This window comes from Caloenas nicobarica, chromosome 1 (assembly GCF_036013445.1).
Source record: "Caloenas nicobarica isolate bCalNic1 chromosome 1, bCalNic1.hap1, whole genome shotgun sequence".
Lineage (NCBI taxonomy): Eukaryota > Metazoa > Chordata > Aves > Columbiformes > Columbidae > Caloenas > Caloenas nicobarica.
In genome coordinates this window covers 67,263,839-67,286,420 of record NC_088245.1, presented here as the reverse complement: position 1 = coordinate 67,286,420, position 22,582 = coordinate 67,263,839, and the positions used below count along the sequence as shown (strand labels likewise).

Sequence of the window (22,582 nt, the reverse complement as noted above, 5' to 3'; positions counted from 1 at the left end):
GAAAAGTAATAAAAAAGCATTCAAATTTTAACAGGCATTGTTCTGGTTGTAAATTAAACCCTCAGAAACTGCTCTCTGTAGGATGGACAGTGACCAAAAGACTAGGGGTTACTTTGGGAAACACTGCAGGAGACATCACCCTGGAATCATACTCTGTGACGCACGGCTAAGCTGGGAAAGAAATTTGGAGGGAAAGCTGGTTGTTGAAGACATGGAGGGATGTGCTACCTCTGTGTTTATTAATAAAGAGAGAAAAAGGAAGAAAACCACAGTAAGAGTAGCTAAAAATACAAGTCAGGCCAGATGGTGGTGGAGCAGCCTGAGCACCTCGGGGCTGCTGAGCCCTCCTGGATCAGAGCAGCATAAGGCCTCCTAAGAGAAAGACTACTGGCAGTCCACTCTCGTAAAGGATGGGAAAGCATTCACCAGGAAAAGGCTGATTTTTCTCCATTGTGAGGGCTGAGGACAAGGGATTTCAAAGATGGAGAACCTTCGCCCCCTGCACGCTGTTTTTCCACAGCAGTCTGGAACAGGTCCACTTGTGCTCCGGCAGCGTGGTGGTGCCGAGTCTGTTGTGACGCAGGGAAGCTGGTCGCTGCTGTTTAGCTAACCAGCTGACCTGGTGTTACAGAGGCTTTGCGTGAGCAATGTGAACCATGGAGCCAGCATAAGCCACTGATCTGGTGCTTGTTTTTGAAATATTAATGCAAACCCCCCAACTCCTGGGAGATGGTTATTCCTTGTCACTGGAGTTTCATGTCACAGAATCTTAACCCCATGTACTTATTAGATTAAGAGTACTACCTGAGTAACATCAATAGGAGCCTGGTACTCACCTCTCTGTTATCTCTGTCTGCTTGGACCAGGATACCCTTAAAACAGGGCTCGATAAAATGAACATAATCATTGTACTGCAAAGAGAAAATGAAAAGAAAGGGGTTGTAATGGGAGAAAATTCACAAAATGGATTCAAGTCCTAGGTGGATGTTCAGAAAACAGTATGGAGCAATATGCCACCTATTCCCCTTAAGAATTATTTGCATTGATCATGGCAAATTCTAATTTTGACGAATCTTGTATTTGTTTAAATAATGTGTTAATTATGGTGTTTTGCTGAGTTCTATCTGAGCATATCTACACATACAAAGTTACTTTTTTTTCCCACTCACACTCCAGAGGTTTTATCAATACTCTATTAGCTTGTTTCCCTGGTTTTTCTTCTAGCACTATTTGCACATGTTTTTGGCTTCTGGATACTTTGAGCCCGCAGTCACCAGATGAACCTTGCAAGTGGTTTTGTAGCCTAATGTCTGATGCCTCTGGTGCACAGCCGAATGATAACACATCGAGTTATTGCACAACCACCAAACTGTGATAGTTAGTGGGGTGTATGCTTCTAGCCTGATACATATGTGAGGTAAAATATGCCAGTGTAAACCTTTTCCTGCAAGGTTCAAGAAGAGCATGATTCATAAGAACATGGCTAGCAGGCCGCTGATGCCCAGCTGATCATAAAAGCTTAGGTCAGGCTACAATTTGTCTGAGCCAGTAGGTTCTTTGTGTGACTACAGCAAAGAAATGTATGTTATGTGGTCTTTCCAAGATTGTTATTGAAGAACAGATGATATTTCAAACTCCTTAACGGCTTCCCTCAATTTTACTGCCAACACTGTTCACTCTTTCATCTATCCAGCCATATAAAGACAGAGCTGTCACCACTACAGTTTCCAACCATCCTACACATTAAGTAGCTATCAACAAAAAGTAGACTTTATATCTCAGTGACCGTGCCCTGGCAAACTTTTACAGAAAGGAGCCTGGGGAAAGAGATGGTGCCTGAATTAGCTTTGAAAATTAGGAGGTGAGCAGCCATTTGCCTTTAACCTGGCAGCAAATCCCCAGTCTTGGCATGGAGCATGGAAATGTTTCGCTTTCTGTGGTTAGCGGTGCTGGTTCTCTGTGGATAACTGGCCCATCCTCATCCTGGCTAGAGCTTAAAATGGGAGTGAGTAACACCAAGGCAACCTGACCAAACTCCATGCAGGCCTGTGCAGACTGACCCTGAACTGGATTGCAGCCTTGCAAGATGCTGATGCATAAAAAAGCATATGGCAGTAATTTTCTAGCCTAGAAACATTATCCTGAGGATTATACTGCTGCTGGGCCCAAACACAGTATTATGTTATGCTGTTCTAGGTGGATTTATTAGCTCAGGTCCCTGTTAGCTCAGGTGTCTCTCTACAGCACCTTGTTATCTGTTGCAGTCATATCCCAAAGTAAGCAAAAAGATGCAGTTGGCATCCTCCATAGAGGGGAGTGAGATGACTTAGCAGCCACCCTGCTGACCACACAAAGCTGACTTCCCAAGGATAAGTGGTTTTAATCCCCTATCCGATATAGGTACTAAGCACTGTAGTTACGCCACTCTAATGCCTGTAGTTTGCTGAGGGGCCTGAAGGGTTGGTGCGAGGCACAAAAACGATAACTCAGCACTGGAAATGGGACATACTTACTGCAATGATGTTGACAAAGTCATTTTCTCCCAGAGTATCTAAAATGGTGATGATGGTGTGTTTGGCAATGGTCATCCGCAGGCCCTTCATGCTACCACTGACGTCCACAATGATGACAATGTCCTTGGGAGACGTGGCTGCTTGGATGTACCTTTATAAAAAGAAGAATTCAAGGAAGAAGGGTGAACGTATGGGGAGGAGGAATGCTGGGTGTGCTGCTGTCACATGATGCTAACCACAGCATAATATACACCAGGAGCACAGCTATGCAGAAGGGTCAGGCTGGACATCCAATGGGTCCCTTCCTACCCACCTTCCTCTCTCACCAGCCCCAGCATTTCACTTCCTGCATTGTCAAGTGCTGGGCCTCCTGCAGACATGTGTCCACTTTCAGCTGAGAGTGACAACTGCTAAAGCCTCCTTTAGCCATGCTGAGTAGACTGAGTGAATGCTCTGCATCTCAGGAGTCTGAACAGCCCCATCCCTCCGGTCACAGAATTATAAAGAGGATGGGACAGAGGAAGGAGACATTGGTGGCGATCTCCATGTGGTATGTTTTAGATGCCATATGGAAAGCTGGCACTGGCAGGTGGTTGGGCTTCCCAGCCTGCAATTGCATTTGTTTATGTACCACTCATCTCTCTCAGGAGCAGCGTGGGGCAGTACCTGCTAATCAGCAACTCACCAAGGTGTCACCTTGGAAAAAAGGGAGAGAGGAAGACTGAAAGGTGCTTTGGCCAAGTCTCTCCAAAACTCTTACCAGCCACGATTCCTGCAGTCGAAGGAGATGACTCCATTCTCATCTGGTAACCACTTTATTCCTGAAGGGAGCAGCAAAAGGAGCAATCAACACACACAGACAAGCAGACATCTGCTCCCTGCTCCCCAGGCACCCTCACTTCTGCTGTTCACTGCTGAGGTGCGGATACCCCATGAGGACACATGAGACTGGCCAGCAATAGCAGTGACCATTCTGCACAAATACAAGCAGAGCAGCATGGTCTTCGGCAGTTCTTGGTAAACTATCTATTAATTTCTATTTAAAAATGTACCTAGACATAGTCTGTTTGAATTTGAGGAGCAATTGCACTTATTTTGAACTTTCTGCCACTTTCATGTAGTTTTCAACAGCATCGTTTTCTCCCCAAGGGCTGTTGAGAGCATCACAAAGCAGCAGCGGTGACAAGGACGTGTCCCAGATTCCCTGCTAAAGGCTCTGTTCACAGTCTTCTCTGCTTTCCTCTTCCGCAACATGTGACAGGTCACAGAACAAGGGCATGCAGCCATCTGACGAAGGGGCCACCAGGCCAAGCTACAGCTGCGGAGGAGCTCATGGGTTCCTCCGAACATGGGGCCTCCCTCTCATGCTGTGACCTTATGTGCCACTCACAGCTGGCGAGTGGATAACAAGTCAGGCTGACCAGATCCATCTGCCATGTGTGGCCTCAGATGAAGAGAGCCTGTAGCTGCCACTAAAAACCACAGGGGAGCATGAGGCAGGGAGCCTTCCTGCAGCCTCTGCACCCCACCTGTGAGAGTCACAGGTCCTGCCATGGGGTTTTGTGAGCTTTTTGGAGAGCAGTCTGCCTGAGGCACACCCCTGCAAGCAGACTCCTCTGGGGTTGCAAAGGCAACATGTCTGGAGAGCTGGTCCACATGAGAAAAAGGGGTTTATGCCTGCCGTGGACACTATTCCTTCAGCCTAAGCGGCAGCAGTCCATCCACCGAGTATTTTGCTCACTGCATCCTGCCCTCCCTGGGGCCATGCTGGCCCCAGCCTTCCTGTTGGGCTCTTCCATGGCACAGACTCTGTCCTGCAAGATTTTTGCTTCGCACTGGAAGAGCAAAGCAAATCTCTGCTCTTTTACCTCTGCTCTTTTACCTGGATAGAGCCTGAAGAATCCAGTGGAACTGCCAAAGTACTGCCAGGTCAGCGTGGGATCCCTTTCAAAGTTGTCCACAAAAATAGGATTCAAGGCTTCTGACATGTAAACGCCATTCAGGATGTCAGGGTCTGTGGGCAAAAGAATAGAAAAATGGAGAAAAAAGTGTGCAAGAGAGGGGAGGACATCCACCACCCCCAATGGAGGAGGGGGGTGGAAACAAAGGCAGCACCAGGAGGCATGCAGCCTTGTCCAAAGCTTTGACATTGGGCAGGGAATTGGATGCATCAAGAAGAGTGTGGCCATCAGGAACAGAGAAGTGATCACTGGTGAGGCCCCGCCTCAAATCTTCTGTTCAGTTTTGGGCCCCTCACTACAGGAAAGAAATTGAAGTGCTGGAGACTGTTCAGAGAAGGGCAACAAAGCTGGTGAGGGGTCTGGAGCACAAGTTTGGTGAGGAGCGGCTGAGGGAACTGGGGCTGTTTAGCCTGGAGAAAAGGAGGCTGAGGGGAGACCTTGTCACTGTCTGCAACTACCTGAAAGGAGGTTGTAGCATGGAGGGTGTTGGTCTTTTCTCCCAAATAACAAGTGATAGGATGAGAGGAAATGGTCTCAAGTTGCGCCAGGGAAGGTTCAGATTGTGTATCAGGAAAAAATTCTTCATGGCAAGGGTTGTCAGGCATTGGAACAGGCTGCCCAGGGAAGTGGTGGAGTCACCATCCCTGGAGGTGTTTAAAAGATGTATAAATGAGGTTCTTAGGGACATGGTTTAGTGCTGGAGTTGGGTTATGGTTGGACTCAATGATCTTGAGGGTCTCTTCCAAGTGAAATGATTCTATGATTCTAAGTAAATTCTGGAGGGCAGATCACCACTGGCCACTACAGGTAATCTCAGCTTGGTCATATGCTATCAACCTCATTTCTCTTTCCATCCTTGTCTGCTCTTGGGCTTTATCTTTGGTTGGAAGAGGGCTCCGAGAGACCCAGGAAAACCAGCACTGTGCTGAGCACAACTGGCACACCACACAGACAGGGCTCAGCTGCCACCGAGGAGGGGACATGTGGATGTTGTAAGGCAGCTGCGTGATGCACCACTCAGAGGAACAGCCTTTCTACAGAGAGCGTTTAAATTTGTGCTAGATATAATTACCCAAGACAGAGCAGCTCTAGGATTTACATGCTGTTTGTCTCTCTCTCCTCTTTCTCCAACAATTCTTTCTATTCTTCTTTGCCCGTCCTTACTTTCACAAAGCCTGAGCTGTCCTTCCCTGCCCCTGATCTCTTCAAAATCAATAGGAAGTTGCAGACTTGCAGGGAGTCATATGAGGCAGTGTATATTTGCTGTCTGTGTAGACTCATTGCCTCAGGAGACCAAACAGAGCAGCAGCAGTAGAAACAGGGAATAAGAAACCTGTCATTGTAGGATTAACTGTATTAATGTTGAAAGGCATGGGGCTTTGACCTACCACTTCCTGTTTAGTCACTTTGCTAAAGGCGGTTTTAGTCACAATAGGGGAAAAACTGAACTGTGGCTCCCCAGCCATGAGGCCCAAGTAACTCATGCAGGAAGGGAGCTAAACGAGCTGTGGAGAGCCAGGCTTGCTGCTGTTTGCAAGAGGGGGAGTGAGTTTGGCCAGGCACTGCTCTCGGGAGGAGCCCCGAGCATGGAAGAAGCCCTCATCCTCCTCCTCCATCTCCTGCTCATCCTCCCGCCACAGCCAGAGCAGCTGAATGGTTTGTGTTGAGCTGTACATGCAAGAAATCAGGCAGCTGGGCAGTGCCTCTCTGCTGCCTTTGACAGCAGCCATTTGGCCATCTCTTTCTGTATGCTGCTGTAAGCAACAGCCTACTTTGCTGGTGGCTCAATTGTGAGCAAGATTTTAGTGTCTGAGGCTGCCAGACCAGGTGGAATTAATTTAAAATCATGGTAGAAATGAAACTCCCTCCCTCTATGTCCTTCTAAATAACATAGCACAATCACCAGCGTCTGCCCTGTCTGGTCCTGAAGATTGTAAAGGTGCTCCATCTATGAGAGAAGTAATGGCGTTGTTGGTATGGTTTTGGTTGTGTGGGTTTTTTTGTTTTTGTTTTCTTTTTTGTTTGTTTGGTGTTTTGGTTTTTTTTTTTTCTTGCCCAAAATTGTGCAAGGGGAAGAGTTGATGGGGAAGCAAGGAGGGATCCAGTTCAGGCAGCTTCGATTGTTGGCCAAAAAGAACAGTAAACTTAGGACAATCACAACTGGTGTCTCAGCCTGCACATCTGGCAGTGTGCTGACCAGCCCGGACTAGTTTCTGGTATGTGGCTGGAATGGTGTGATTGTGCAGGGGGAGAGGACATAGTCCAGGCATAGACAAGGCCATGTGAGCCTCAGTGCCTCCCTGGGCTTCTGGAGCTGCCAGACTGCCAAAGGTTTGCTGAGAATGGAAAATAGCCCAGAACACTCATGTCCCAGTAGCAGCTGTCAATTACCCCCAGTCCTCTATATTCGCTGGGAACTGAGAGTGTTCCTGAGAGGTGTTAGTGCCTCATAACAAAGGTAGGCGGGGTCTAAATTCTCAGCTGAAATCAATGAGATCCTTGACACCTGGAGACCTGGATAGATCTGGCCCTTTGTAAAGAGTAACCATTGCCAATAAATTCACATCACAGTTTGTTCTCACAGCATCTTTGATTGGGTAGATGAACCCTAGGAGACTTTACTGCCTGCCTAAGATGGATCATTAGATACATCATTAGAGGTCTTCCAAGAGCAAATTATACCTAAGCCATGTCACAGTGAGGGACTGCAGCACAGACATGACTGCCTTGGAGCAGTATCTTTTGAGCCCTTTTTTTCTGTCAGGTGTTGTTGTTGTCCCATCCTTTTTTTCAGTATTATTAGTGGTAGTTTCCACAGCAACCTACTAGTAGTGAGAAAGTAGAGGCCAGTACAGGCCCTTACCTTTGTTGTAGACGTTGGTGGGGAGCTGAATATCACTGTACGTTGTGTTCACCAGCAGGTTATTGAAATGTTCATTTGGCTCCAAAATGAATTCATCTCCAAGCTCAACATAATTGTCATTTTCATCTTTCTCATTGATCAGTAGAGAGTTGTAGTAATCAAACTGTTGATGAGGACAATGGAAAAGAAAGGCAACGAGAGAATAAGACAGACTATTACCAGTACTGCCTGGAAAACAAACAAACAAACAAACAAAAAACCAAACCAAACCAAAACCAAACAAAAAACCACAACCCCCCCACTAAAACCAACAACAACCAACAACAACAAAAAAAACCAAAAAAACCACCCCACACCCAAAAACCAGTAACAAACCACTCTTTAAAACACAAAAAAGGACGTCTGGAGAATCCAGGCTTCAAATAAGATCAAGATGAGCAGCGAACAAGAGCCATTACCAATTGAAAAGCATTAGGCTCCCCAAATGATGTTTTCTGCCCTATTTCTTGTTGTCAGGTGCCTGTGTGACTGAAAGCATGGTCATAACCAGCAGCAGAAGAGCCACTTGAGAGCAAAGGGACACGATGGCAGAGTCCTGTGGTCCCTCAGGGGTATTTAAGTGACTAGCCAGAGAGGTGGAATGTCTCCCTGGGTCTGGCTCCCAGGTTTGCTACAGGGCATGTGGATGCTGACCTTACTTGCCCTGTCTCTACAGCTGTCAGAGGTTGCTAGAGTTAACTCCTGATGTACATCCAGCCAGGATTATCCCCTCACTCTGTCACGCCAAGCAGCAGACACTCATCAAGAGCAAAGGATAGAGCAGAAGGTGCTCAAAGACGATGCAATTTTCCCCCTGCGAAGGCCACCAGGGCTTTAGCATCTATGGTCACTTCAGTATCTTCAGGACACTCTTCACTCTTGGATAACAGATGTTTTTAAGATGTTTTTGTTGACTTTATCTGAGGCCAGAGTTTATTTAAGAATTTATGTTCCGGCAGTAACTGTGCTTAGGGGCTGTGAACTGTGTGTGCAAATACAGGGTGGTGTACCTCGACTCACCCATGATCTTTACCATGAATGCAGATAACCCAACTAGCATGACTGTAACACGATTCTTAAATAAATACATAGGAGAGGAGAAACTGGTAGCTTGATTTCAAGAAGCATTTTCATTCCCACACTTTCCCAGCATGGAGAAGTGTACGTGCAGGGGTAGCCTGGCCTTCTGCTAAGCACTCTGCTTGTACTGTGGACTTCCTTCATCAGAGGTTTCACTCCAGCTCCCTTCACCAGCAATAATCCCATAGCTTGGCTACAGTTTTTAACAGAAAGCCAATTATCCAAATTGCTTGGATAGCACCAAGCTTTCACCTAACAGAGAGTCCTGACAAGGGGGTGTCTGCATGGTGGAGAAAAGATGATGGGAGCTGCTGAGAGAGATGGTGAGAAACTCAGCTCATTGGGATTAATGGTTTGCTGTGGGTATTTGCAACAGCGTCCTCCTCATTGCTCAGACACACTCAATTTTCATCTCATTTTCCAGTCAAGTAACCCACAAAGCACCAACTAATTTGCGCTAACATGTCACATAATGACAATGTTGGTGTGCAGTAAATGTAATGCAAATAACATCACACAAACCACTATCCTTGCAAATCCTTCCCCTCCTGGAGCAAAGAGACTGACCCCTAGGTGTTACTAGGCTTAGGATATGCCAGGAAAGTCACTTAGTGACACTGGTTTATGGACAAGCTGAATGTCCTGAAGACAAGGAAACTCCTAACCTGTCTAGGAGGCTGAGGTGGCTGGGTGCTGCTAGGCCTGCCTTTTGGCTGGTCTCTCTGAGGATACGTGTCATATTTTGTCACTGAGGGGGATAAACTTACCTCCAGTGAGGAGTTGTACTCATGGTTCAGATCTGCATCTTCTGCTGCTTCCACCAACCTCTAATGCAAGCACACAGAAAGAAAGATGAGGGGGTGCTGTGGAGGCCCCTCCAGAAGCTCTTCCAGCTGTATCAGCCATTCATACATGTAGTGAAAAGACACATGGCTGCCTCATTCACCACAACACAGAGTCACAGGGCTAAAAACTTCCCTCTTTCCCTCTTTTCTGCTGACCTGTCATTCTGCACCACAACTTTACAGCTTGGAAGGTATATTCACACCTACTTACTCCAGTCGCTACTAAAGCCCTGAGCAATCTTAGCTATCACAGGACATATACAAACAGAAATATGTCCATTTAGAGAATCAACAGCCAGAGATTTAATTTCGTTTTCCATGAACCCTTCCAAAAATCCATGGGAAAGGCATTTCAGACCCAGCCTTATGTCAGTACCTCATCAAAGGAAAAGGCCTTGTGGGAGCCTCAGTCTGGTATTGTTAATGAAGACAAAGACCACAATTAGATTTCACGAAGGGCTCAGCAATGCTGTGGCCATTTATGATCTCTTACCATTTATGGAAGGCAATATAATCAACCAGTATTCTCCAATATGTTGCTTCAGGGCACTAATTCTCATTTGGTACTGACTGGGAAGGAATCCAGCTAAACATGTACGTATTTTCAGAGTTGCACAATCAGCAACAGTCTCAGCAAAACTACTTTTCTTCTCCTTCACAAAGGATAAGGCAATCCAAATATTGGAAAGGTCTGGCTATGAATTTAATGTTATGGGCCAAAGCTCTGGGTCTAAATATGTCCACATTTCACTTTGAGATTCAAATGATGTGTTTCTGGATGACTTTTCCACATTAGACACCTTAAACAGTCAAGGCTCTGTGACTACAGAAACGTGCTTTTCATAGTGGGTAAATATAAGGCAATATAATAGATCCTTAGATGCAAGAAGTAAGAGGGGCCATAATGATTACCTGCTCTGATCTCCAACACAGCAACAGCTAAAGACCTCTTGCCACCTCCTCCATGCTTCCTCCTGTACACAGCTGGAAATCCAAGCACCTTCCTTGCAGCTCCTGTTCAGTGGCTGCAGGAATTTCCCTTGAGCCACACATACAGCTGAAACAAGCTACCAGTCTTCAGTGGTCCAGAGGGCATTATGCAAGGATGAACTCTATTTTCACTTGTGGGAGGTTTGTGGTTTTTTTTTCCCTCTTTAAACAGCTATATAATCAAAACTCTTTTCTCCAAAAAGAGTGTTCATTCCCTCATATTTATTCCTAGACTGTTTTTGTCTTATTTCCTACTTTGAGCTGAAGAAGCAGCTAGCATTCCCTTGTCTGAACACCCACATCCTCCCACCAGTATCTACTTAAAGCTCAGAGCGAGCCAGCTGCACCAGCAGGCATTTGGTTCAGCAAGGAAGTCCTCATGCAACCCCTGCGCCCACACACTCCTGGTATAGGCAGGAGACCAGTGTCTACTGCTCTGGGGCTGACAGCAGAGGACTTCCTTCTCGTAGCCCCCATGGCCATACCTCAACGGCTTCGACCTTCCTGCGGAGCATGCTTTCCATCTGCTCTGAGAACTTCTTCACCAGCTCCAAGCCATCCACCTCTTTGATCTTCAGGGTTGGCTCCACATCTTTGTACTTCTACCCAAGGAAAACCAGAAAATCCTGCTGAGCTGGAGGCTTATATGGAGAGGGGTGAATATCTATTATTGTTAGCTGGGTATTGTCTTTGGTGAAGACAGATGTGTTCAAAGAACTGGTCTGATTTACTATCTGATTTACCACCTTCTCCCGTCTTTGCCTTTCCTCTTTTTTTACACCATAATTTGAGTATATGCAGATCACTGACCATAACACAAAACATTTTGACTAAGTAAAAGCAACTGATTCAATTGTGAGCTCATGACTTTTAAAAGCAGAAATGTACCTGGAGCTATTGGCGCCTAAAAGTAAGGGATAAAAGCAGAAGGCTGACTTTTGAAAACCTAAAATGAACATTGTGCTTACATCCATAGTTGCACTATGTGCATTGCATATCTGACATGTACTTAAGGCAGAGGGAACTGCAAAGGAATGGAACTGTATGCTGTCATTACACCACCTCCTATGTCATATATGCTCTGGGGCACTAGTGACAGGGATGTAATGCTAATGCATGTCCTGTCCTCCCACAGTGCCACCATATCTGTAGGGTAACCTGTCAGGAGAAGGGTCTGCTCAGTGCTTAGGTGGGAGACTGCCAAGGGAAGGTTATCTAGACAGTTATGACATTACTTATTCAGCACACGTGAGCATGCTTTGGGCCAAGAGCAGCGCAGAGACAAGTCCCAGAAACCAGGAATTACAAGCATGGCTACTTAGTGCTGCCTCCACTGGGAGAGATGCTGTAATGAGGACGATCGGGATCTGACAGCTTTAGATATAGCCAGTTTCTTCTGACCATGTTTCATATAATCTAGGCATTAAAAACCTCAGAGTAGTCCCAAACTGGGTAACTGTAATCTGCCTCCCTAAATCTGCCCTTTCAAGAGTGGATACAATGGTCTTTATTTCTCCATTTCAAGAAATCCCAAAGCTAACAGAGATAGGCAGAAAGAAAGAGTAAAAATGTTGCAAAAGGACACAATACAATTAACCTATTTCAGGAAACACGGAGACTTATCTCCCTGGCAATGTGGAAGCAGAAAGGCAACCAGCTGCATTTCCCTCATCATCATTTCTCTCTGCAGTGTATATACATCCCCTACATCTTTATGTTGTAGTAGCACTGCAGCAGCAATCTCAACCAGGGCTGGATTTCTTCTGCTGGTACAAAATGAGGGGGTGAAAAGGGTAAAGGGATGGCAGAGGCTTTAGTGGCACATTTGAATTAGAAGGAATTGTGGGGGGAAGGAGTTTGCATGCCTTTAAGGTGAGCAAGCAGAGCTCTTTTTGTTCAAGAAGCTCATTGACTGTCCAGGAGGGTGGCTGAGCACAGGCAGAGTAAGAAACGCCTCGGGGCTGGGGCCGGCTGAGGAGGTCAGACAGATATAGCAGCAGCATCCAGCCTGCAGCAGGCATGGCGGGGAGGCTGCTCGCTCTGCCTGGCGTGATTAACAGCGAGGGTTTTACTGGATTAAAACCGCCAGGCCTCGCATCCCCTCTGCTGCGGCTGGGTAGCCGGGATGGGCGGGGGAGGAGAAGTGCGGGTTGAGCACGAAGGTTTGCGTAACCACGCTGCCAAAAGAGGGATGTGCAACAACCCCCCCCCTGCCCCGACTGAGGTTCCTGGCTGCTGACATCCCAGCTGGTGCCTGTCCCATTTAGCTCCATGTCATGGTTTTGTCAGAAGGTTAGTGATCTCTGCCATGCTGGGCTTTAATCAGGCCCTCCTCGGGGGGAGAAGGGTAATCTCTCTTGGGAAAGCCAGCGAGGAGGGGGGACAACACCAGCATGGGCAAGCACGGGCTTTACAAAGTGACCTGCCATTGGTTACCTTGGGTCATCCCTTGAATTAAAAAGATCAGGGCTCTTTACTTCTCAATTATTTTTTAATGTGCTTTAGACACATTGACAAGTAGACACTATTAGGGTAAAAGTAATCATGAGCAATCTGCTAATACCATACGCATGTCTCAGCTCTGGGATCTAGCCAGAGCTGGGAAGACAAAAAACCCCCGAAAGACTTTCTGCAAAGTTTCAGTTGGCTGTAAGGAATTCACCATGTTTGAGCTCAGATCCTCTTTGAGTTTTTTTTCCTACAAATGATCCAGCAAACGCTTTTGTATCTGTATTCCTGCCCCTAGAATCTCCTGCTATTAATGAATATTCCCTGCAAGAGTTCCCAAAGGTGGGCAACAGAGTAGTACCTGTGATTTCAATACTGTTACCAGACACCATGGCTGGAAGTGTCAACACAGGTGCTTGGAGCTGACCAAGATTAACCTGCACAAACTGAGTCTAGGGTTCAGGTTATCAGATCATTATAATTTACAGAACAGGCATCAGCTACAGGCTTGGGAGAACTGGCTGTAAGGATCTGGTGTTGAAAGGGGTCAAAAAGTTAACTCTGATCTAATGAAATATTTTCATATTCATCCAGTTCTTAGTGTTTCCTTAAAACAACAGAAACAGCTCATTAAGATTCTTCTTCCACAGTGATGGGGGTGGCAATTTAGAAGTGGAAGATCCAGGATTCAGTATCCTTAGTTCTATCTGTGAACAGAAATATGTCACCAAATATATTTTCTTGTTCCCACCTCCAAGAAATTTAGCCCATTGAAGTATACAGTGTTGCATTACTCACTGCTAGTGAAACTATATTAAGAGTGTGAGAGACATTCCTTTCATCTTCACCCAGGAAAATGTCTTGACTGAACTTCTTTAATTTGTCTGTTACTTGCCATGGAGTTATTTGTCTTACTTTCTAGTAATTACATAGCTGGAGCCGAGTCCTGCTGTCCTTTCTCAGCCCTATCCACTGGGGAAGGCAATCAGCACTGCAGCTACAGAGGGAAGCAGGAGGTAATTCTCAGAAATGCTTATAATGCATCATTAACATAGTAGAAGAAAGAATAAGTTTTGAGTCTGCTGAAGCAGCTGGCGTTTCTGTCATTCAGAGGCCAGCCCTGAGAAACCCAGAGCCACCGTAGCATCCCCTCAGTGTGGCTGCAGTCAATGGCCCCGGGCCTTTGGTCACTGCCTGGCCAACTGCAGCAGCAGGGCTGTGGCAAACAGACCAAGCAAGCCACAGGTACAAGCTTTCTGTTCCTTAGCTCTGGGAGATGCTACTGCCCTCCATCCTGCTAAGCCTTTTGCTTCACCTCTGCTCTGGCTGTATCGCCCTCAGCTGTCCTAGACCCTGGCCAGCATTTTAATACAGTTCCATCATCTCTGAGCCAGGCTAAAGAAATGGGGGCTGAGAGAAGGACTGAAGAAATGGTCCCAGGGAAAGAAGATGAAATAAAATTGCTCAAGGAGTGGCACTTGAGGGGTGAAAGGTAAACCTGAGCTGTTTAAACTGCTTAAGGGAAGTTAGGGCAGGACGTGCATTTAGAAGACGAGTCTGCTGGAGAGTGTTGACAGAGCAAGGTTGGATCAAGCTTGTCTGTAGCCCCTGCTGGAAGAGGTGACAGTGACTCACCGAAGGACAGTTTTGCTCTGAGCCACAAGTGACACTATGCCCCACTCAAGGGGGTCTGTGCTGCATTCAGGCTCAAACATGTGCAAGAGCAAACCAGACACATTCCCCTCTCCGAGAACAAAACCACAGGGACGTGAACTGGGGCAGGCAAGTGTGATTATTTTACAAGGCTGTCAGACCACTGGAGAAATATAGCTCTGCCTTGGCTCCCCTTGACATGAGTGCTAGATTGGATTTGGTTACATTCAGGCTTCTTTTTCATCAGAAATTAGTTTTCTTTGCTTCCAGAGAATGACACCAAAAACTGATAGAGTTGTGAATTTTTGTTCACAGTCTGGTTGTCATGACTGTCATTTTTAGTGGTACTATAATAGCATCTACAGGTCTCATGTAACCCCTATCCTGAAGAGTTCAAAATCACAAGAGTCAAAGCATATAGTGTGGACAGAGGGAGATGAAATTACCTGGTGCAACATCTCCAGAGGACCAACACAGCACATCTATCTTGATACCCACCTCAGTGCTGTATCTGCCATCCTTGACCTCCACTGTTAACTTTTACAATGCTGGTATTTTCAGCTAAGCCCTGTTCTGCTTAGTCATGCTGATATTTGGACCTTAAGAAATGTGTACTCTCTTAATATGTTAGTAGAAGTAGCCACAGAAGCAGCACAAGTTGGCTGTGTTGAGGCAGTAAGGAGAAGACATAGCGGCTGCAGTATGGCTTCACACAATAAGGGGACACCCCTATCTTCCAGAAAGGCCTGGTGTCTGTAAACTTTCTGTTGGACAGCAAATACCTTTACAGCATCAGACACAGATACCTGACTATCAAATAACCCAAATTTGTATCTACTGCCTACTGGAGCTGCAGCACCCACCAGAGATGCTGTAGCATGTCACTTTGCCTCTGGCACTACCACTTGGGGACCCCATAGAAGAACAGGCAATGCGGAAGCAACATCAGAACTTCTAAAAGCCAAACTTTTGACTGCATTGATGTCCCACTACAGCTGCCTCATGATTAGGGCATGAAATACCTACACCAGTGCTAATAAATTTTCATTGCATGGTGGCGCATTCATCCTAAGAAGAGCTGAGGATCAGTATAGACTTTTGTGATGGATGCTAAAGGTCTTTCTTGGCCAAGCCTAGCAAAAGTGATGCTCTCTTCCTCCAGACAGAAAGCAGGACTGTGAGGACAGGGAAGCCAAGGGCAAGGCAAGGCAAATGATATCCAGATCCCTTTTTTTACACAGGGATGAGGGTGTTATTACTAGTCAGAAGACAGAAATCAGACACCCAAAAGGCCTAAGAGGCAAGGTACAGCTTGTGTTGAAAAGACTAATCAGAGAAAGACTAAAGAAAAGGAATCAGACAGCCACATGAGGTGGAGAGGGGACTACATCCCTTCAGATGTACTCAGCAGCCATCAGGCTCCCTGAGCTGCATTTGAGAGGTGCTGATCCATACAGCCCTGCTGCCACAGTGCGGAGTTCACAGAGCCTGAAAGAATCATAGGATCGTTTTTGTTGGAAGAGACGCTCCAGATCATAGAGTCCAACCATTAACCTAACTCTGGCACTAAACCATGTCCCTAAGAAAAGAGGAGCAACCTGATTGAGTTGAAGATGTCCCTGCTCATTGCAGGGGAGTTGGACTAGAGGACCTTTGGAGGTCCCTTCCAACCCAAACTACTCTATGATTCTGTGACTTCAGGAGTCGAAGGCAACAGAACAACTTCTCTACAGCTGCAAATGGAAACATTTACTTAAAGCCCTTGGAGCCTTTAATGCTGGTAGAGAGTTAAGCCGAGTAGTGCCTGTTGTTTGGTGACCGAGCCAGGCATGCCAGGCTGGGGAGTGAGGCAGATCTCTGCACCTCTGGAAGGTCACACCTTCCAGGGCATCTGCCTCAGAGACCCTGTCCAAAGAAGAGTTTTAAAGGCACAATTCAAAGAACTGATGAGTTACTGGAGGAAGACAGATAAAGCAGCAATAAACAAGAGTGCCAGCTGGAGAGCTGCAGGAGGGGAGGATGAGCAGGTGAGTGATGAGCAGGAGGAGAGGGACTGATATGCACTTGGGAAGGGCGGAGCGAGAGGTCAATGTGGAAGGGCATGAAATTATCATCAGAGGGGAAACACAACTAGTACTCTTAATTTTTTTTTTTTTTAAATGAGACAGTTTAGCTGACATTTGGCCATTACTAATGAAAGAAGGAAAGGCATTAGATGTATCCCCCTCTGCAGTTCAAGGGGAATTGCCACAAGGAATCATTCTTTGTGTATGGATATGAACCTGCATGGTTTTGCAAGTTAGCTGGAGACCTGTGTGTTTTGCTTTTTTCCACCCCAGGGGAAAGCTTTGGAGGACTACATGAGGAGATGATGCAAAGCCGAGGGAAACCTTCACAGCTTTTACCTACCTTCTGCAACAGGAGAGAGCCTGAATACTTAGTCACAATGGAGTACAGCTCCCCACTGAAGGCATCTGCCCAAGACTTCACCCTAAAAAAGGAAAATCAGTGTTGATAATTCAAAGTCAGCAGGACTGCTTACTTCTTCAGACAGGGAAAACTCCATCTTCCCTAGTATGACCTCCCTCTATATTTCTCTAAGCCACTATAGTAACAGTGACAATGCTTTCTCCCCAGATTGCTAGCCAGACAAGCAGTAAGGCAGGAGGCAGGTGCTGCTCTTGGACATTCTGCCCAGGACGTCAGTCAGCAAGGAGAAACACTGAGTTCTGCTGGTCTCGGTCACTGCATTTTGACTGGGGGTGGAAATTGTCTCATCTAACTTTAGAGGTACAAAAGTTGTATGCTTGGTCTTAGATATCATCTGTTTTCCTCTGTTGTTAGCAAAGTGAAATAAATAGCCCTGCAAACACCTATTTGTCTTCACTGATTGCAGAGAGAGCCTGGGGTGAAGGGCTAGACAGTGTCAAGACTGCTGAAGAGAATTAAGTGTCAGACCTGAAAGAAATTGTCAAGATTCACCCCTTGGATTCAATTCCCAAATCTGCGTGGGGCAGAGACTAACGAGGCATAAGAATTCACTGCTTTCAGTGAAGATACTACAGCTTGATAATGCCAGAGTAGATTATGCACCTCATAATTGTAAAACACTACTCACATTTTTGCCATCCTGTAAATAACTGATGATAGCAATACCACATGGAGAACATAAGGATGTTGAAGAGCAGCCTGAACACTGAGCCATCCAAATCAAAATAGATGGCTCTTGTAATTGACAGAGCACTTCATCAGAAATCTGTTACATGATTCACATTAGGCAGTTCCACCTACATACATTTCCTTCAACAAGGATTCACTTAGAAGAGATTTATTTAATGGGATAAATAGCCTGCTCCACTTACCAGAATACACTACTTATTTATGGGGTGCAGAGTCTTACCTGTGGCTTCCAGCAGATTTACTCCAGTCCTAAGCAGACTTTAACACCAGGGCCTGATTTCCTAGTGCATTGCAACACTTTTTTGATAGAATAATATGCCAATATAGAGACAAGCTCCGGAGTAAAGCCAGCGCAGCAATGGTGGAATAATCAAAACGGCTAACTTTAGCCTAGGAAAGTCTGTTTAGGCTCCCCTCTTGCAAACAGAGACAGATAGGCAGCTATAGGGGATAATTTGGAGCATACATAAGGCTTCTGCTCTGAACTGTATCTCTCTCTACTGCCTAGCAAAAGGAGTATGATAAGAGTGGGTGCCCTTTCTAATCACTCCTTAATTGCCAATGAGGCATTCATTTCTAACCACTGAGTGCGATCCAGCACCAGCTGAACTCAATCAGAGCAATGCTTTTTTGTTTTGGTTTGGTTTGGTTTTTTTGACATTGTGCTCTGCATCTTGTTTTGACAGCCAGAGCTTTTATCTTTTCATTTTATTCTTACAGAAAAAAAGAACGTAGTATTTTCTAGGAGGCCAGGATTCATTGTCCTTATCAGAGTTGCGCTAGGGAGCCTAGAATAAAAGAGGAAACCAGAAACAGGGACCCTATGGGAAGCTTTCCTGTTTGTTGTAGTGACTAACGCATTCCCTGAGGTGTGTGGATCTCTGAATCAGCATTTAACTCGATGCTTATCTGCAGCTGCTGTTTTTATAACTTTTATGTATAAGATGTTTTGTGCTGATATTAACGCATATTCTCCAGTCTCATCACCTTTTGCTGTAGAAAGGGAGCAGCTAAACATAGAGTTTGGGATATTGATGTTAGCAGGGAGGTTTATTTTTACCTCATTTCCCTGACAAAAAAACCCAAGGTGCACGTGATCCTGGTCTTTCTCTTTTGTGTTGTGTCTGTAGTTGTGTGTGTGCCCCTATTCTTCCCAATTATTAACTTCAACCCAGCAGGGCAGAAGAGTCTGTATATCAATTTCTGACTAGCGAGTGTGGTTGGGCAGCTTCAGCAGGAAGATGCTATTATTGAGGTAAAAGGTCCACAATATCAGCTTAGCAATGATCAGCCAGCAGAGAAACCAGACATAGACACAGTTTCATAGAAGACTCAGCCCTGCTGCTCGTGGAACTGCTTGTTTGAAAAATCCTGAAGTCCACGATGGCTTGGGATTCTCTGCTTTCATAAAAACAGGAAAAGGGAAGGTCAGTTTTTAGCCTTTGAGGCTGTGGAAAAAAAAGCCAAAGTAGTGAACCTTGAAACTTCCACTAACAGCAGAATGCAAGGAAAAAAAAAAAATCAGTATTTGTGTAACTTTGCAATTTCTACATGGGTGCCCTTGGTGTGGGATGCTCAGCTGGGGAGAGCTTTCCCAGCCTGCCTGAGGCAGTAGCCCCACAGCCACATCTGAGCTGCTGCTCCAACCTGGGGGCTGATATTTCTGCTGATCTCGAAGCAGGTCTGCAAGGCACTGTGCTGCAAAACCTACTCACCCTGGGAAGAGGTGAGGGGTGTGAGGAGGAGGAGAGGAGGGAGGAGGTGCAAAGGCATAGAGGAGCAGAGAGAGGATCAGAGACTGGCAGTGTCTGTCTGGCTGGAAAGTTAGGGGGCACAAAAGAATGAGAGGGCACAAAGGTCCCAAAGCCCTGTGTGACAGGGCTGAAGAGTGGGTAGTTAAAAATATATGGTGGCATTTCAAGGAAGTTGAAGATGAGGCAAGTGAAGAGGCAGAAATATGCTGGCATTTACACATTTAAAAGACTATTATTTGCCAGGGAAGGGAGTGAGCTAAGGGTACTGGTAGATTAAGGGCAGCCTGCTGGATTTAAATAGGTTTCTTTATTTTTTTCATAAACAAGTGAGAGAAAAGGTCAATCTACAATTCATCAGGTTGCAGAGAAATTTCACCTAAGGCTGCTGGCTCCACAAACTCAGGAATGGATGCAGTGAAGCAGTAGGGACAGCCTGAAGAGGCCATACCAGGTTGACCTTCGCATCTCCCACCAACGTTTGCTGAAGTTTCTGGAACCCCAACAAGCAAAGGCTGAGCAGCCAGCCCCAAATCCTCACCATCCTCACAGCTGCCAGCGCTCCCGCCCATGCCATGGCCAGCTTACAAGCAGAACAGTGTCCAGAAGGAAAGAGGAGGTGGTTTCTGTGCTGAACCTGCACCCCAGAAGCGTTGCTAATGAGTGAATGAGCAGATTTTCACACTGCTGGCGTTAAAGCAGAGTGAGCTTTGCAAAGATGCGAATAAGTTGGCGGCGAACTGAGGGTGGTGCAGCAAAGCCAGGCACGACTTTGGGAGCAGCACAGGCCAACTGGGCCTTGTGTCACTTAACTGTGATTGAACCCAGCTGTTGCTTAAAGGCCTCAGATTTGGTGTCCTCAAAATGTCCCTGTGTAATCTATGGAGCAGGTCCATTTTCTGCTGATTTACTCTCTTTGGTCCTCTGGCCAGTGTGGTGTTCTACTGAAATTTCATTCAGAAAGGGCAACTTTTATGTTTTAGTTAAATTCATGAGCATATTTGAAACACCAGGAACTAATTCAGCTCTTGGTCTGGTTTCAGTACCAGGGGAGAAAAGCTCTTTTTCTATTGTTTATTCTTTATTCTTGTACATGAATAAATCCCAGATCGTACAAAGTGATGTAACTCTTTTCTCATAGTAAAGGGCTATCACATTATAAACAAACACATCAGAAAAGGATTTGGTCAGAGGTTGCCTGCCTGTAATCCCCGCACTTGTATTCCGTGGTGAAAACAGCAGAAAGGACAGGCTGTCTTCTTAATGCTACAGATTTCAAGACCTAAAGGCATTTCCATGCAGTATTTACCCTGGGCACAGAAAGTTGATTTTTATTTTTTGCAGTTTGAAATTATCAGAAGTTGGATTTTTTTCCCTCTATAACCTCTATGTCCTTTTTTGTGAAACCCAAATCAAAAGCACTTTGTTGAGGAAGGGCTTGATAGTGCAGCCAAGAATAAAGTCGATGGCAAAGTTTTCTGAGATTAAGTCAGCGCAATGCTTGGTAATCACATGGGCTGTACTGGCGAGCACATCTGCAAGGGTCTTATTGGCACTTTTTGAATACAAAACATTTTCTCAGTCTCAGGAAAGGGCTTGAGCTGACTCTGGTTGGTTTAGTGGCCATATCTCCTCCTGAAACTCCATAGCAGTGTTGTCTTCTCTCCGGACTGATCTGCTGTCCTCTGCAGACAGAAGCTGTCCCCCAACAACTTTTACCAGCCGCAGTGCTGCCATTTTTAATCCTTAAAGGATTGAACTTGCCTAAATCAGCTTAACAAGGTGAAGTTTCTATAAACTGGGTCTGCTGAGGGCTGTTAGCCTCCTGCCAGGCTGCTGGGGTGGGCTGCACTGCTGGTGGGGACTTTCCCAGCAGCGACCATGACGGGACCAGCACAGGGCGGGTGACCATGATGAGGGAGCCAGTTGCACACACCAACAGGCACGTAGGCACCCTGCAAGCCCACAGCCAAAAAGTTGCATCAAAATTCCTTGTGTGCGCACTAGCACCTGGCCCCAAATGCAGTGCCTGCACAAAACACGGCTGTTTAGGCTTTGTATTGCAACTCAGATTTTCATTCCTATGTTCTAGAGCTCTGGGAAGGGCTATTGAGCCCTTTGTAGTAAGGTGGAGCAGGAACAAGCAAGGAAAGTTACCATGGCCTCTTTCTTCTATTTAGCCTCCCACCACTAATATCCACTGACATCCACACACATGAATAAACATGTATGTGTATTACCCAGTCTGCGTATATATACGAAAGCCTTTTTTCAGCCTTCAGTGTACCAGACCAGTGCATTGGAACAGTGCCAGTGATACATAACGCTAAAAAAGAGCTGCAAACATTGCATTGCACAATCTGGATTTCCTGGAGGTGCCTTCCGAGGCCAAATTCTGACCAGGGCTATGCAGCTCCGAGGTGCCCCCGGCAGGCTGCAAACCAGCAGCGTCTGCTGGAACTGCTCTGCTAAACTGGGGAGCTGCTAAACTGGAGCCATTTAAATCTGCCTCCATGGCTGAGTCGCCACAAATTGCACCAGCGGTGGGGTTTTACGGACGTGCCTTTAAACTCGTTTTGCCTTTTGCCATCCAGTGCATTAAGCAGAGCATTAATAGATGTCAAAGTGCTTAACTAAAGCAGATGATCATCATTGCCCTGCTTGATGAAGGGGGCAAAATGGGGCACGGCACCCGTGCTAGACCTGAGAACTGAATTTGTGGCTCCCGTGCTCGCGTCTTCTCCCAGGAGCCATCACCACCATCGTAAGGAAAAGCCACCAGCCCCCTGGCAGCGATGTGCCCCATCAGAGGAGCCTGCACCTGCAGTGCCTGCCACCGCTGGGGAGGCAGTCCCACCCACCCGTGCCCACGGCATCACCCACCCCGCACCAGAAATGCCCCATGCCAGAGAGGGGAACACTCACGTCTCCAGTGGGATCTTCGTCTGGGCCCTGGTAGAGGGCAGGAGGCAGAAGAGCCAGAGCATCATCCACGGGACGGCCCAGGGCCCCATCCTCCACCCACCAACCATCAGCAAGGGGACTGGCTGGTGGGGTGCGGGGGCTCCCCGCCCTTCCTGCTGCCCCGAGGGGGGTCCCATACGGCCCCCGCCATGCTGCCGGGCTGGGTGCTCTGCTGCTGCGGGGCCCAGCCCCGGGGCGACCCCGGCTGCCTCTGCCCCGGGAACGTTGCTCCTGATGCTGGGTGCTGTCAGGGGTCTCTGGCTTAGGGCAGGTGGCCAAAAACCCAGCGGGGACC

The 22,582-nt window shown here is 46.6% G+C and overlaps 1 protein-coding gene across 1 annotated transcript in view; it reads right to left on the bottom strand.

Moving 5' to 3' along the window:
* CACNA2D4 (calcium voltage-gated channel auxiliary subunit alpha2delta 4) overlaps positions 1–22,355 on the bottom strand; it is a 125,487-nt gene extending 103,132 nt beyond the window's left edge. The window contains exons 1-9 of the mRNA XM_065632503.1: positions 22,249–22,355; positions 16,802–16,883; positions 10,777–10,893; positions 9,224–9,283; positions 7,338–7,500; positions 4,396–4,527; positions 3,274–3,334; positions 2,514–2,664; positions 837–911 (exon numbers count right to left, since the gene is read on the bottom strand). Coding sequence (XP_065488575.1) covers positions 837–911; positions 2,514–2,664; positions 3,274–3,334; positions 4,396–4,527; positions 7,338–7,500; positions 9,224–9,283; positions 10,777–10,893; positions 16,802–16,883; positions 22,249–22,355 — 948 coding nt within the window. The remainder of the gene's footprint in view (positions 1–836; positions 912–2,513; positions 2,665–3,273; positions 3,335–4,395; positions 4,528–7,337; positions 7,501–9,223; positions 9,284–10,776; positions 10,894–16,801; positions 16,884–22,248) is intronic.
* Between the last annotated feature and the right edge of the window lie 227 nt (positions 22,356–22,582).